This window comes from Strongyloides ratti (genome assembly GCF_001040885.1).
Source record: "Strongyloides ratti genome assembly S_ratti_ED321, chromosome : 1".
Taxonomy (NCBI): domain Eukaryota; kingdom Metazoa; phylum Nematoda; class Chromadorea; order Rhabditida; family Strongyloididae; genus Strongyloides; species Strongyloides ratti.
In genome coordinates this window covers 10,116,935-10,132,132 of record NC_037307.1, presented here as the reverse complement: position 1 = coordinate 10,132,132, position 15,198 = coordinate 10,116,935, and the positions used below count along the sequence as shown (strand labels likewise).

Here is a 15,198-nt window from a genome sequence, read left to right as displayed (position 1 = left end):
TCCTATTTTAATTAGAAACTGTATTTTTTAAAATATTATAATTGATCTTTGAAAAAATAAAAAAAAAAAGTAAAAAAGATTTGTAAAGAATAAAAAGTAATTGTTGGTAATTGAGAGTTATTATAATAACTTATTATAAATTTTTTTTGTCAACTAAAATATTAAAGAAAATTTTTAATTATTCATTTTATTTCTTTATATATAATTTAAATAATGTAATGGATTCTGTAATATTTATAATTTAAAGATGATTCATAAAGTTATTATAGAGTGTCAACACAAAAAGAAACTTGAACTTTCTCCTTTTATTACAAAAATAATCTTTTTATATATGTAACTGTTTGGATGTCTGGTATAATTATTCATAACAATACTTACAAATAATATGTAAAGTTAAACTTTATCTTTTCTAGACATGATATGTAACTCCATTAAATACATCTACCTCTCCCGACCTAATTTTGATGGCAATTAACTTTATTAAATATATATATTTTAAAATAATTTATAGGATCATATTATATATAGTAGAATTGAAACACTACAAATAACAAAAGATTTCCGGATAACCGAGTTTAAAAGAAACTTCTCATCATAATAATAATTTGTTGTGGATTTTTCTCTCATTTTCCTACCATCTATGATAAGAATAATGAAAGAAAATTAGTTTTTGTCATCATTACTCATCATTAAAAGATATTATTAAAAAGTTTTTACTTTTTCTATAATATTTAAAAAATTATAAGTTGATTTTATCCTCTTTATTATATAAATTATATAAATATATTTATATATTTATTCAAATAAAAGGAAAGAAATTTTATATATATATATTTTTAAAATATATTTATTATTAACTAATAAATAATTATTTATTTTTTATTTTTTTTTACTATTTTATTAGGTAAATTTTTATTTTAATTAAAAAATTTAATAGTTTATGATAAAATTAAATTACTATAGATATGATTTGGAATGTTATTATTAAAGTTTTCTATATAAATTATTTAATTATTATATTATTTAATACAAAAATATTATTTGGTATAAATATTGATAATGAAATTGTTGGTGAACCAGATATTGAATGTCTTCAAGATGAAATTCGTGTTTGGGTTAGGACAAGGAAACCATTTAGTGGGAGAATTTATACTAAAGGTAAAGCTGATGTCCCAGAATGTTCAGAGGATGGTTATGGTGAAAAAAATACCAGAAAACCAAATTTTTCTTTAGGTTTTGGTGATTGTGGTATGAGAAGTTTAAGAAGTCTTGAACCTAGAGGAATGTATTATGGAGTTACTATTGTAGTTTCATTTCATCCAGTATGTCTTTTTAATTAATTATTTTTTTTTTAATTTAAAAAAATTATTTTAGATGTTTATTACAAAAATTGATCAAGCATTTCATGTTAAATGTTTTTTTGAAGAAGCAAATAAAGGTTTAAATGTTGGTTTGGATGTTTCAATGATGCCTACTACTGAAATTGAAGCTAGACATGGTATTCCTGGTTGTACATATTCTATTCATAGATCATCTATTGAAGACTTAGATGCTGGTAAACCAGCTGGTCCAACAATTCAATTTGCCAGAATTGGTGATAAAGTTCTTCATCAATGGCATTGTGATGACCAGTCATATGGTATACTAATTAATAATTGTTATGTTACTGATGGTTTTGGAAAAAAAGCTCCAGTAATTGATTCTAAAGGATGTCCTGTTGATCCAATTTTAGTAACTGGTATAAGGTATTCTAAAGATCTTCAACGTGGTTATGCAGAAAGTCAAGTTTTTAAGTTTGCTGATAAACCAGGTGTATGGTTTTTTTGTCAAATTCAGATGTGTCTTAAGACAAATGATATGTGTAGAGGTATTACACCTCCATCATGTGCCACAGTTTCTGGTACTATTGATGATGTTAATGAAAGATACAATAGCGGTGAAAGGGCATCACCATTAAAAAGTTTTGAAAGAAATCTTGATTACAATGAATTTGAGAAAACTTCTAGTAAACGTCCAGAAGAAAATTTATCTAATATTAAATCATTAAAAAATTCTCCATTTTCAATAAGTAGTGGTGACTATGATGATTACGATCCAAATACATCAAAATATTCAAATAAAAAGAAAACTTTTGATGAAAATAAATCAAGTGAAGAAAGATTAAAAAAACAACAACTTTCATCATTGAATATAAATCAATCACCAATTGATAATTTAGAATCTGGTTCACTGGTAAAACAATCAGAGATAATGACAGAGTATGAAACAAAAGATGATTTACAAAGAACAACAATGACAACAACTTTTAATACATTAATGAATACACGACCATCTTTTATACATGGTGAACATATTACATCAACAACTTCATCATCACAGGAATCATTTGAAGATATATCAAATAATTCTGGTGATATATACGCATCAAAAGAATCTGTTTCAGATATTGTTGATATAAATAAAAAAAAAATGTTAGCACATGGTGTACCATTACATTTTAAAAGAGTTTTTGATAAAATAAATTTAAGTAAAGAAAAAAATTCAGATTCACTTGTTCAAGATAGGACAGTATTAATGGATGGTTTTCATGATTTATTACAACAAATGAGATCTAGAAAAATTGATAGAACATCAGGAATTTCAAATGAAAAATCATCAGAACAAAATGAAGATTATGTTCAAAGTTATAAACATAGAAGAATAAATAAAATTAAAAAAAATAATGAATATACAAAAGATATTCATATTCCTCCATCTCCACCATATCGTGGGCCCCGTGATTCTAAAGTACCTGAAGCAGCACCATTATTAAGTAAACCATCAATTGATGTACAACAGGATGACGTACCAATGATATCTGGTCAATTAATGATATATGAGTTAGATGAAGAACCACCAATTACTGAAAGTTTATCTAACAATAGAATAAATATAATGAAAAATGTTTCATCAAATATCAATAAAGAAGAATGTATCTTGTCACGGTCTGGTATTTTAGGTCTTTCATTGATGGTCTCAGTAATCTTTTTATGCCTCTTTACAATTATCCTATCATTAATTATAAAGATTCAAAAATCTCGAAAAGAATATAATAATTTATTACATTCTAAAGATTCCAGGATAATGTATACACCAAGTGAAAGTAGTTATAGTAGTAGAGATTTTTTAGATTCATCCTACTCAGGAATGAGTAATGATATATTAAGAAAATGTATAAATACAAATAATAATAGGAAATTTTTGACAGATTTTGTTGTTACAAAAAGAGATAAAAATGTTTATTGAAATTTTTAATGTAAATACTAATTATTTAAAATGTCATTTGTTATGATAATTATATGACATTATAAAATATTTAAAATTGTTTTGTTTATATTTTTTCGTATATTTGAAAAATAGATAGCTCTTTTTTTAAAGATTAATTTATGTTGTATTTTGATAATCATTAACAAATATAAGATTGTAAAAATAATTTTTAATGATTATTTTTATTTCTTTGTTTTGGTTATATTCTTCTTACTTTATCAAAACAAACATTTTAATTGCTATTCATTTGATAAATAATAAAATAAAAGATGTTGTTTATGTTGAAATTTTAGTACAATTTAAAATTTTATTCTTTATTTTAGATTAGTTATAGTTCATTTAAAAATTAATTTATTAACAGATGACGTTTATTACTTGACCAACTTGTTAATATCAATAAAAGGAAATGTATATAATTAAGAATATTAAATACACTCAAAAAAAATATACCATTCTTTGTTGTTTAATGATAATACTCTTTTTTTGTTTTATGATTATATAACATTAAAGAGTATATTAAAATAGATTTAAAATAATTGTATTACCATTTGTTATACAACAATTTAACTATGATAATTATCTTATGATTTTATATAATTTTTGATGTATACATTAATGCACAGCGGCAGAAAGTGATAAAAATTATATGTACGTAATAATTAAAAATTTTTTTTAGTAAAATTCTTTTATTTTAACTATATCTGACAAGTTTTTTTTGTATTTAAAACTTTAAAATGTTTTTCGCTTAAAATTTTTTTAATATAGAAATTACTTCCATGTTGCACCAATAATGTTTTGCAAAAAAAAATTTTTTTTTGGAACCTAAGTATGAAAGTATGTTCATTTGATAGCCCTTAAAAAAAGAAGAAGTTTGAATATAATCAAGGATATGTAAAAAATAAAACTTCAGAAGTTATGAGCCTTCGAAGTTGGAGGCGAAAGTGGGGAATATTTTTTGCAAAAAATCGCCTTTCATGATCCAGTTGAGCATTTTTAAATTAAAAGATATATTCTAAATCAGATTTTTACGGGAAATTCATTGAACTTAGTCCCATCTTCATAGGACGTCTCAAACTCGAGATATAATGAAAAATGTTGCTTGAGTAACGTTTTCAAGAACGTACTCATAACTCAAGACAAAAAGCTCGTAGAAGTCTGAAATTTGTTGCGCTGGGCTTCTTTCAACTTTTTAGATGTAGTCCACGTTAAAAAGTTTTCTTGATTTTCAAAAGTTTTCAAGATATAGTATTTGGTATTTTTTCGCGCTTAATCTTTTGTCATCATTTTTTATATCTCAAAAATGGTTGGTAATATAAAAAATTTTTGAAGGTGGACCCTACATGAAAACTAAAACGAAGATGATTCCAGAAATTCGCTTGTTTCTAGCTTCATTTTCAAAAAAGTTATAACAAAAAGCGGAAATTTTTTCTAAATATTCATTGTTCATGACTTTTCAGCATTTCAGCTAAAAACTGTCATATGAAAATAAGCTTAGTAACAAACGATTTCTCTTTAAAAGTTATTCTAATATGAATAATTTTTGTAAAAATAACTTCAATATTTCGCGAGTTTCAAAAATTGTTCAAGAAGCTCCAGCTTAACTTGTCATCAGAACTTAAAAAAACAACTTTTTTTAGAATTTTGGCATAATATTATATTCATTCGATAGCCCTTGTGGAGAGATGAATTTTGAATATAATCAAGGATATGTAAAAATTAAAACTTCAGAAGTTATGAGCCTTCAAAGATGGAGGCGAAAGTGGGGAATATTTTTTGTAAAAAATCGCCTTTCATGACCCAGTTAAGTATTTTTAAATTAAAAGATATATTCTAGATCAGATTTTTACGAGAAAATCATTAAACTTAGTCCCATCTTCATAGAAGGTCTCAAACATGAGATATGGTGAGAAATGTAGCTTGAGAAACGCTTTCAAGAACGTACTCATAACTTGAGTTACACACATCACAGAAGTCTCAAACTTGGTGCGCTGGACTTCTTTTAACTTTTTAGATGTAGTCCACGTTGAAAAGGTTTCTTGATTTTCAATATTTTCCAAGATATAGTACTTGGCATTTTTTCGCGCCTAATAAATTGTCATCAATTTTTATATCTCAAAAATGGTTAGTGATATAAAAAAATTTTGAAGGTGGACCCTACATGAAAACTAAAACAGAGATGATTCCAGAAATCCGCTTGTTTCTAGCTTCATTTTCAGTAGAGTTACAACCAAAGGCGGAAATTTTTTCTAAATATTCATTGTTCATGACTTTTCAGCATTTCAGCTAAAAATTGTCATATGAAAATAAGCTTAGTGGCAAACGATTTCTCTTTAAAAATTAGTTTAAAATAAATAATTTCTGTAAAAATAACTTCAATATTTCCTGAATTTCAAAAATTGTCCAAGAAGCTCCAGCTTAACTTGTCATCAGAACTTAAAAAAACAACTTTTTTTAGAATTTTGGCATAATATTATATTTATTCGATAGCCCTTGAGGAGAGATGAATTTTGAATATAATCAAGGATATGTAAAAATTAAAACTTCAGAAGTTATGAGCCCTCAAAGTTGGAGGCGAATGTGGGGAATATTTTTTGCAAAAAATCGCCTTTCACGACCCAGTTAAGTATTTTTAAATTAAAAGATATATTCTAGATCACATTTTTACGAGAAATTCATTGAACTTAGTCCCATCTTCATAGGACTTCTCAAACTTGAGATATGATGAAAAATGTTGCTTCAAAAACGTTTTCAAGAATGTACTCATAACTCAAGTTACACAGCTCGTAGAAGTATGAAATTTGTTGCGCTGGGCTTCTTTCAACTTTTTAGATGTAGTCTACGTTGAAAAGTTTTCTTAATTTACAATACTTTTTGAGATACAAGAGTGAGTACTTTTTCGCGCACATCTCTTTGTCATCAATTTTCATATCTCGAGAGTGTGTAAAGGTATAAAAATGTTTTAAAGGTGGATACTATTTGAAAACTGAGCAGAAGTTTATTGCAAAAAACATCTGGATTTTTTTTTCATTTATTAAAAATATGACCAAAAGCGTAAATTTTTTAAAAATATTCATTATTTCCGACATTTGAGTATCTTGGCCAAAACTTATCATTTAATAATGGAACAAGTGTCAATCAGTTTTTTGTATCAAAATAGTTAACAGTAAGACAGTTTCAGATTAATAATTTTTCTTTACAGAGATTCATAAAAATTTTTAAGAATTGTAACTTTTGATAAATTTTATCTATTTTTTTGTGCTAATGAAATTCTTAAATGATTCATATAGTAACAATTAGAAATAGATTTATATTTTAAAATTTTTTTAAACGTTAACTGCTAAAATTAAACTAATAGTTTATTAATGTAAGTTTTCTATAAATTTATTTTAATGCAACAGAAACATTGCACGTGATTATACTAAAGAAAGAAGTAATAAAAAAAATAATTTAATTCTTTTTTTACATGCATATAATTGATTATGTGAATTTTTAATTTCTTTAATCACTAAATTTATGAAATTGATTTTGAAAAGATGCAAATACGAGTTAATATTTCGATGAATTCAACTTAAGTTAAATAATAAATTTATTATCTTTTAAAACTTGGTATTTATTACAGCAATGAATAAGACGTTACATTAAATTATAATAAAATATACATTATATGAAAATTACATTATTTGTATTAATTAGCTAATACATTTTTATTTAAACTAGGAACTGGAGAAGAAAAACCATCTTGTGGTACATTAACTAATTTTTGGAAAGTATCAATACTACTTTTTTTAACTTCTTCATTTGAATTCGATTTTTTCTCGTTCTTTAAAAACTGTTTTTGACGTTTTTTTTTATTAACGTTATTATTTATTGGATCTTGTAAAATAGTATGTGGTAAATATGCAGATTCTCTTAAATTTTGATTACTTCGAATGGACAATGATCTATGTGTCAATTTATTTTCATCTGAATTTCTACTTTTTTTATGATTTGAAATTTTTGATTTCTTTTCACAAGATCTTCTATTACCCCTTGAGGAATCTGATGAGGACAAACTAATAGAACATTTTTGTGTAGGCAAATATTTAGAGGTAAGAGTAGTACCATTAAGATCTGAAACTTTTCCTTTCTTTGAAATTTTATAAGCTGGTTTAGAATTATTATCACAACATGTGTATAGAATATAAACAAAATTAATTACAAGAAAAATAAATATATAAGACATTAAATATTCAACTAATACAAATCTATTTTGTTTTTAAAAATATATATTTTTAAAAAATTATTAATATGAATATAGTAATATTAAAATTTTTTATATTTTATATTATAAAATACAAACTAATATTGTTAAATAAAAATTTTTAATTTTTTTGGATATATATTTTCTATGCAATAGAAATATTTAAAAAATAATAGTTTATATAAATTTTTATCCTTAACTTTTAACAGTTAAAAAAAATTCATATTATTGTTTTAATTGTTATTTTAATCATTAATTAATTTATTAGCATGTTACTAAAATTAAATTTTTGCATATTATATAATAATGTTAAAAATAATTGTTTTTTTTTTTTAATAATTACTTATGAAAATTTTGTCATTTTTAGTTTCAATTTTTATTAATAAAAGAAGAGAAAAATTAAGAAAAAAAAGAGGAATATCATGGTTAGCTGATCTTTTAATCTATTCATCATCATATGACTATAGATTATTACGTTTTATTACTACATTACCATTCAATTTTATTTTTTCAAATCTTTTATATACAGTAGCATGGGGTGATTTAAATTATATGGAATATTCACCTCAATTTGCCTGGATATTTCAAGCTTTCATAACATTTCTTTTAATGTTATTTTTTGCTTACTCTCCAACATTTCGTTCTATTTTAATTGTAGCTGTCGTTACAACAATTGGAAGGAGTGGTCTTACAATTGTTACATGGAAAATAATGGATAATTTAATAAATGGTCCTGTAACAAATATGGCAGAAAATTTTAAACAAACAGCAACTGGTATTACTTGTTTTGTGGCATTACAAAAAAATGTTACAGAAGAAAGGTTTACTCTAGCAGCTGGACCATTAGAACATTTTATTCAATCAAATATAGCTAAAGGAATAAAAATAAGTAAAAAAATTATTAATACAATAAAAGTTATCCTACAACCATTCAAAGATGAAGTTGAAGAAAAGACAGAAGAAGATGAATTGGCAGAATCATTAAAAAAATATAAAACAAGTATTGAAGAAAGAGAATTATTAAAAAATAATATTAAGGATATTGTTGATGTTCAAAAAACAAATATATCTGATACAGTGGTAAAATATTCAAAATTTAGAAGTAATTTAGTTAAAAAAATGGCTACAAGAATGGAAGATAGATGTATGGAAATATTTCGACAAATTACAACATCATGTGTAAGTTATCTTGATATAGCTAAAGAGGCATGTTATACAAAAATACCAAATTTTATTGGTCAACATATATGTCCTAATTTTAATCAAGAAAAATATTGTTCTGGTATTTCAGAAAAAGAAACTAAAAATAAATGTGATAATTTAATATCAAATAATAGTGATACATTATTTCCAGTTACTTTTGATCAAGAGATACAAAATTTTAAAGATAGTTCTACTCATATAACTGAAGAGATGGCTATTTCAATGCATATGAAAAGAATAGATGGTGAAAGGAAGACTAATGTTAAATTAATGGGTCAACTTTCAAATATGATTCATAGTGAAATTCATTATATACAAATAGCTATAGAAAGTATGAAAGAATTTGGCAATTTATGGGTTTTAATGTTTGTTTATATAATTTTTGAAGATTCTGTTATTTTTTGTAGAAATTTTTTAAATGAAATTGAATTTGAAAATTATTATTATACATGGTATTTTTGGAAAATTGATAATGAAAGACAAAAATCAAAAAAAACTTATCTATATCCATTGACAAATGCTGAAAAAAAGATTAATAAAATTATAAATGTATTTGGTAAACCAATACCAAAAGAAAAAAAAGCTATGAAATTACCTTTTATTTTATGGATAGTTTTAACATTTTTTGTTATTGGTGTTATCTCACTTGATCATTATTTTTATAGAGTTCTTAATGTAGTTAATAAATATGGTAATATTATTTATGATAATTCTGGTAGTAGTAAAATATCTTTAAATATAACTGGTGAAGGAATTTTTGTTGATTGGATGAGAGAGATGCTTTCATTTAATTATACAAGAATATCAAATAATACTATTACAAGTAATTTTTGTAATAAATCACCAATTAAACCAAAATATATGAATTATTTTCAATCTCTAGCTTTACCTTTATTATACATGTTATTTTGTCAAGTTATATTTAATTATCTTATCAAAAGAATAACAGTTGTCTATATTTTAGGATATATGTTTAGAAAAAGACAAAAAACAAGAGTTATTTATTTATATAATAAAATTTTATATTCAAGAGAAAATATTAGAAAAATGACAAGAACAAAAATACGTTTTGAAGCTAAAAAAGAAATATTATATCATCAAGATTCTGCTTTAATGTGGATTTTTCGTAAAGGTTATATTAAAAATTATATTATTGATAGATTTTTTAAATTATATAAATGTCTTTTATGTGAAGAAAGATATCAATATATAAAAATTATAACATGTAATGCTATAAATTGTCCTGGAGTTTATTGTTATAAATGTTGGAAAGATAATAATAATTTGTGTTATGCATGTTTAGCAAAAACAGATAAAGTTAATAGTGAAAAGACTCGAATAATTGAAAAAGAGGATGTATATCTTGAAAAATATAAAAAAATAAAAGATTCAATTAGAGAAAGTAAAAAATTAGAAAAAGAGGAAAAAGATAATAAAAAATAAATTTATTATTAAAATTTTAATAAACATTATATCTACACAATTACTTTTATAGAAAGTAAGACAAAAAGTTTAAGTTTTTAAAATAAATTTTATCAATTAAAAAAAAATGTTAAATTTTTTATACAAAAAAAAAGAATAATCTCATTTTTCTTTAAAAATTTTTATAATGAATATTTATAGTTTAAGAATAAGTTACAATTTTTACTATTTTCTTATTATTTATTTATTGAATTTATATTTATTTTAACATTGAATATTGATATGAAGATAAAATTACAATTTTTGTATTAAAATTCAAATTTTATTTCTATATAAAACAATATAAATTTTTGTTAAAAAAATTATTTTTTTTTTTCACTAAATTTTATTTATTTTACTTCAAAAATCATTAACACATGATGAAGGGTAATCCAGTTAAACAAAAAGCTAATATAAAAAAAATGGATAAGACAAGGAATACGATATCAGAGTATAATTCAAAAATGAGCAAAACAAAAGAATTAAAAATAAAAAAGGTAACAAAAGGAGAAGGTACCAAAGTATCAAAAGAAACTAATAAATCAACAAATACTATTGAGATTATTAATAAAAATAAAGATAAATATCCAATAAAAAACATTTCTAAAGATCAATTAGAAAGAGCCACAGAATTTGTTGAAAAATGTGGAAATTGTATTAAAGAAAAAACATCACCAGAATATTACAAATCATTATTATTATCTTATCTTGATTTAATAATTAAATGTTATGAAGATGATACTTTTCCTTTGGATGCTACAAAAATAATAACATTACCTATCTTTAGTGATATCTGTCACAAGGCTGCCGAAGTTTTGGCATCTGAACCAACATTATTAATATTAAATAATGAAACACCAAGTGAAACTTTTCTTGTACTTTCTGATATTCATGGTTGTTTTGATGTAATTATTCATAATTTTTATTATTATCATTGCTTACCAAAAAAAAGAATTATTATACTTGGAGATTATGTTGATAAAGGAGCAGATGATGCTTTTATTTGTCTTTTTTTATTTTTATGTAAAATTGTTTGGTCAGATAAGATATATTTATTAAAGGGTAATCATGAAATAAGAGATATGAATCGTCAAAAAGATTTTCCAGATAATTGTGAATTTCTTCTTGGTGATAAGTCAACATTTTATTTGTTTAATTTTGTTTTTGAACGAATGCCACTTGCTGCAATATGGAATGAAAAAGTTTATTTAGCTCATGGTGGAATTTCACAATGGATTACATGTAGAAATGATATTACAAATATTAAAAGACCATTAAAATTAAATAGATCTTTAAAATCAAGATTATTAATTACTGATATTTTATGGTCAGATCCTTATAGAAAAAGTTATAAAACTAAAGATGATTTTAGTAAATATTTTGGTGTTTCTAAAAGAGGATGTGGATTTGTTTATAGTAAAGAAGGTCTAGAAGTAATAATGAAATGTTTAAATGTATCAATGGTTATTCGTGGACATCAAACATCACGTGAAGGATTTGTTGAAGAATATAAAAATATTTGTTATACTGTTCATAGTAAACCAAGATGTAAAAGTAACTCTTTTGGATCATCATGTTTATTGACATTAGATAACAATGGAAATGTAATAGTTAAACCATTAAGATATAAGCTAACTATTGATAAAAATGGAATGTTAAATGCTCTTAATAAACTTAAAATATTATGGAAAAAAAGTAAAATATCTGAATTTAACTTTCAACCAGTATGTTTATATTGTTGTGATAAATCAAATTATTTAAATGAATTAGGTTGTTCAGAAAGAATATTAATAACTCATTCTCAGTTAACAATATGGTTAGTAAGTAGTAAAATTCAAACATTAATAGAGATGGAATTTGGTAAAAAAGTTGAAAAAAAATGGAAAAATCCTGAAAAATTGTTAACTAGATTACCACTTTACCTTGATTTTTGTATATGGTCTAAGATTGGACAAAGTGTAAGAGTAAGTAGTATTATTGAAAAAAAAGAAAAAGATTTAATGTTTTTATTATTTAAAAAAATAGATAAAATGAATGAAAAAAATATTCTTGTAGCTGATCCAAATTTAACAGTAGATGTTTTGAAATTTTTATGTTTGAATCAAATTGAGGGTAAAAAGAGAAAGAACTTTGAAAATACATCTGATGAAGAATTTAAAAGTAGTAGTTCTGGTGGAAGTTCTTCAGAAAATGATGCATCTGAAGAGGAAGATGAGTTATAAGTTATACAAATTTTTTTTTTTAAAATAAATTATAGTATAACAAAGTTTAATTATAAATAACTTTAAAAATTTCTTTTATTTTTCTAAACAATTTTTAAGTGATATAACATTGTAAAAAACGTTCATACATTAACAAACAAAATAATAAATTATTGATAATTATTTAATTTAATTAATTTTTAAAAATAATTTAATAATTAAATATCTATAATATTTAAAGATTATTTTCTATATTATTAATTTTTAAGTTATAAAATATTTAAGTTATAAAATAGTGTTTTTATTAAAATGTCTTAAAAGATATTTATACTTTTCAAATATAATTTTATTTTTTAATTAAAATTAAATGAATTTAATAAAAATAACTTTTATTACTATAAAGATACAATTATCTTAAATATTATACTTTAATATGAGTGTCTTTTATACTTAATACAATATTAAGTGGTACTTTATAATTTATTACTTTAATCATAAAAGACATTATAAAATTATTTGATATAAATAATTAGATTATATAATTTTATCAAAAGAATTAATCAAAACTAATTTGTTAGATACCTTTAAACAACATATTTAATATGCATGTTAAAATTTTTATGATTGCTAAATGCTTAACAAATTATTATTAAGATCATCACTTATGTAGGGGTATTTATTATGATTCTAACTAATGATAGTTATTTTTATATAATCTTTTTGTTGAAAGGCATATCAAAACCATCTGTTTTTATTACATCACCAGTAGTGTTATGACATGATGCCTTAAATACATAAAATATTTATAATAAGCTAATCTTACTTTAATTAGGAAAAAGATTATTATTTAAGATAAGTAGGATTTGTAAAATAATTATTAAATATAATTATCAGAAAAGTGTTATATATTTTATAAGATTTATTTAATTGGGAATATTTTAAATATATATAAATATGTAATATTAAAAAAAAAAAAGTTTTTCTAATAAAATTAATTTAACAATGAACCAAATCTTGAACTCTTCCCCATGTACCAAGTTTAATACTATAAAAAGAATCTTTTTTATATGGATACAATGATAAATAATTAAGAATAATTTTTTTTACTTCATAATGAACATTTTGAAAAGTAAAACCATCATCAGAAATTTCCTCATCTTGTATAACATTATCAATTTTAAGAGCATATTTAATTGCTTCAAGTCTTTCAGAAAAATTATTCCATTTTGATACACCAAGAATTAGGAAACGTGTAATTTTATGAATATGATATTTATCTCTAGTATATAAATAATTTAATCTTAAACATTTTCTATATCCAGTACCATGACCATAATATGTTTTTTTTGAACTTCTTTTAACAACAACTGTTTGATTTGTATTTTTTGATATTTCACCTACAAGTTTTGAAACTTTACCTGAAGATGTTGAAAATTCATATAATAATTGTGATAACTCTTTTGAGGTTACCTTAATTTTAAAAAAAAAGATAAAATTTATTGATAAAAACTTACAGAACTTCTACCATAAATATTAGTTATAAAATGAAAAATATTTATGATACAAAATAATATATTAATATTCATTTAATAATACTTTTAAAAAAAATGATAAGATCACGAAAAAAAAAACAACTATACTATTACATTTTCATACATATTATGCCTTTTTTAATTTCTTATAATTGTCGATCATTTATTACTACCGGTTAAATTTTTTTTTTTTTAAAAAAAAAAAGACTATTTATAATTGATGTTTAATCACATTTTTATAATGTAATAACAATAATTCTTGTTTTATAATAAAATTATTTTATTTTCCCTAACTATTATGTTTTGAGGTTTTATGTATTAAGAACAGATGTTTTGTATGTATAAATTTTTATTATATGTTACTTTAGAGAAAACAACAAGTTTCTTTGATTAAAAAAAATAATATTATTATTTTAAAAGATATTAATAGGATATAGATGTGTTTTTTTATCTAATTATATTGGCATATCTTAAAAGTATATTAAATGATAATTTATTAATTTTTCTATAATTATAATTATTATAGAATCAAAATCTGATGATGAAAAAGAATGTTGTCTATTTACCATATTATTATTTATTATCTTCTCACTTTTAATACAAACAATAAAATAAAAAGACAAAAAGTATTATTATAATTACTGAAATAGGATCATCTTTATATATAAATATATATAAATAAAGACAATATGTATTATTTTAAATTATACATATATATCACTTAACTACAAATATCGGCAAATCTATTATTTATCTTTTTTTTTTCCTTCTAACTATTACAAATGATAAATGAATCAATGAAAAGTTTGGTTTTGTATTGACAGGATAACTGTCAAAATAATCCTTTTGATTTTACTTCCTAATACCGAAAATGATTTATAAAACATTTGCTTGATATTATGAAAATAAAAGCATTACATCATAACCAGATGTGATATTGTCAACATGAATATATTTCTTTATACTGTCATAAATACATATTTATCCTTTTTATATTTCTAATTATACAAATAAACATTAATTTTACCTTTTGATGTTTAATAAAGGACAGATCATAAAATGTTCCATCTTCATTACCTTTAATGATAAAAATAACAAGAAGTTAGTTAAAAGTAAAGGTCAAAAGTTTTGGTTTATATTAAGAAGGTATTCTAAATCAGTAATACATACCAATTAAAGGTAATAAAAGTGTCTCCGCCGACATTTATATGGCATATAAATATATATTAATGATTTGTTTTGGCACATTTTGTAA

At 22.4% G+C, this 15,198-nt stretch overlaps 5 protein-coding genes across 5 annotated transcripts; 3 read left to right on the top strand and 2 right to left on the bottom strand.

Moving 5' to 3' along the window:
* Window positions 1-965: 965 nt before the first annotated feature.
* On the top strand, window positions 966-3,285 carry SRAE_1000313100 (Zona pellucida domain-containing protein; the record flags this gene model as incomplete). Its single annotated transcript, XM_024650287.1, has 2 exons — window positions 966-1,322; window positions 1,375-3,285. 2 exons carry the CDS (start codon window positions 966-968, stop codon window positions 3,283-3,285), a joined length of 2,268 nt encoding a protein of 755 aa, XP_024504079.1.
* A 3,706-nt stretch (window positions 3,286-6,991) lies between these two features.
* On the bottom strand, window positions 6,992-7,528 carry SRAE_1000313000 (Hypothetical protein; the record flags this gene model as incomplete). Its single annotated transcript, XM_024650286.1, has 1 exon — window positions 6,992-7,528. One exon carries the CDS (start codon window positions 7,526-7,528, stop codon window positions 6,992-6,994), a length of 537 nt encoding a protein of 178 aa, XP_024504078.1.
* A 363-nt stretch (window positions 7,529-7,891) lies between these two features.
* On the top strand, window positions 7,892-10,192 carry SRAE_1000312900 (Dendritic cell-specific transmembrane protein-like domain-containing protein; the record flags this gene model as incomplete). Its single annotated transcript, XM_024650284.1, has 1 exon — window positions 7,892-10,192. One exon carries the CDS (start codon window positions 7,892-7,894, stop codon window positions 10,190-10,192), a length of 2,301 nt encoding a protein of 766 aa, XP_024504077.1.
* Window positions 10,193-10,587: 395 nt separating this feature from the next.
* Window positions 10,588-12,432, top strand: SRAE_1000312800 (Serine/threonine-protein phosphatase 5; the record flags this gene model as incomplete). Its single annotated transcript, XM_024650283.1, has 1 exon — window positions 10,588-12,432. The coding sequence occupies one exon, from the start codon at window positions 10,588-10,590 to the stop codon at window positions 12,430-12,432; it is 1,845 nt and encodes a 614-aa protein (XP_024504076.1).
* A 975-nt stretch (window positions 12,433-13,407) lies between these two features.
* On the bottom strand, window positions 13,408-13,997 carry SRAE_1000312700 (Hypothetical protein; the record flags this gene model as incomplete). Its single annotated transcript, XM_024650282.1, has 2 exons — window positions 13,408-13,881; window positions 13,926-13,997. The coding sequence occupies 2 exons, from the start codon at window positions 13,995-13,997 to the stop codon at window positions 13,408-13,410; spliced, it is 546 nt and encodes a 181-aa protein (XP_024504075.1).
* Window positions 13,998-15,198: the final 1,201 nt, after the last annotated feature.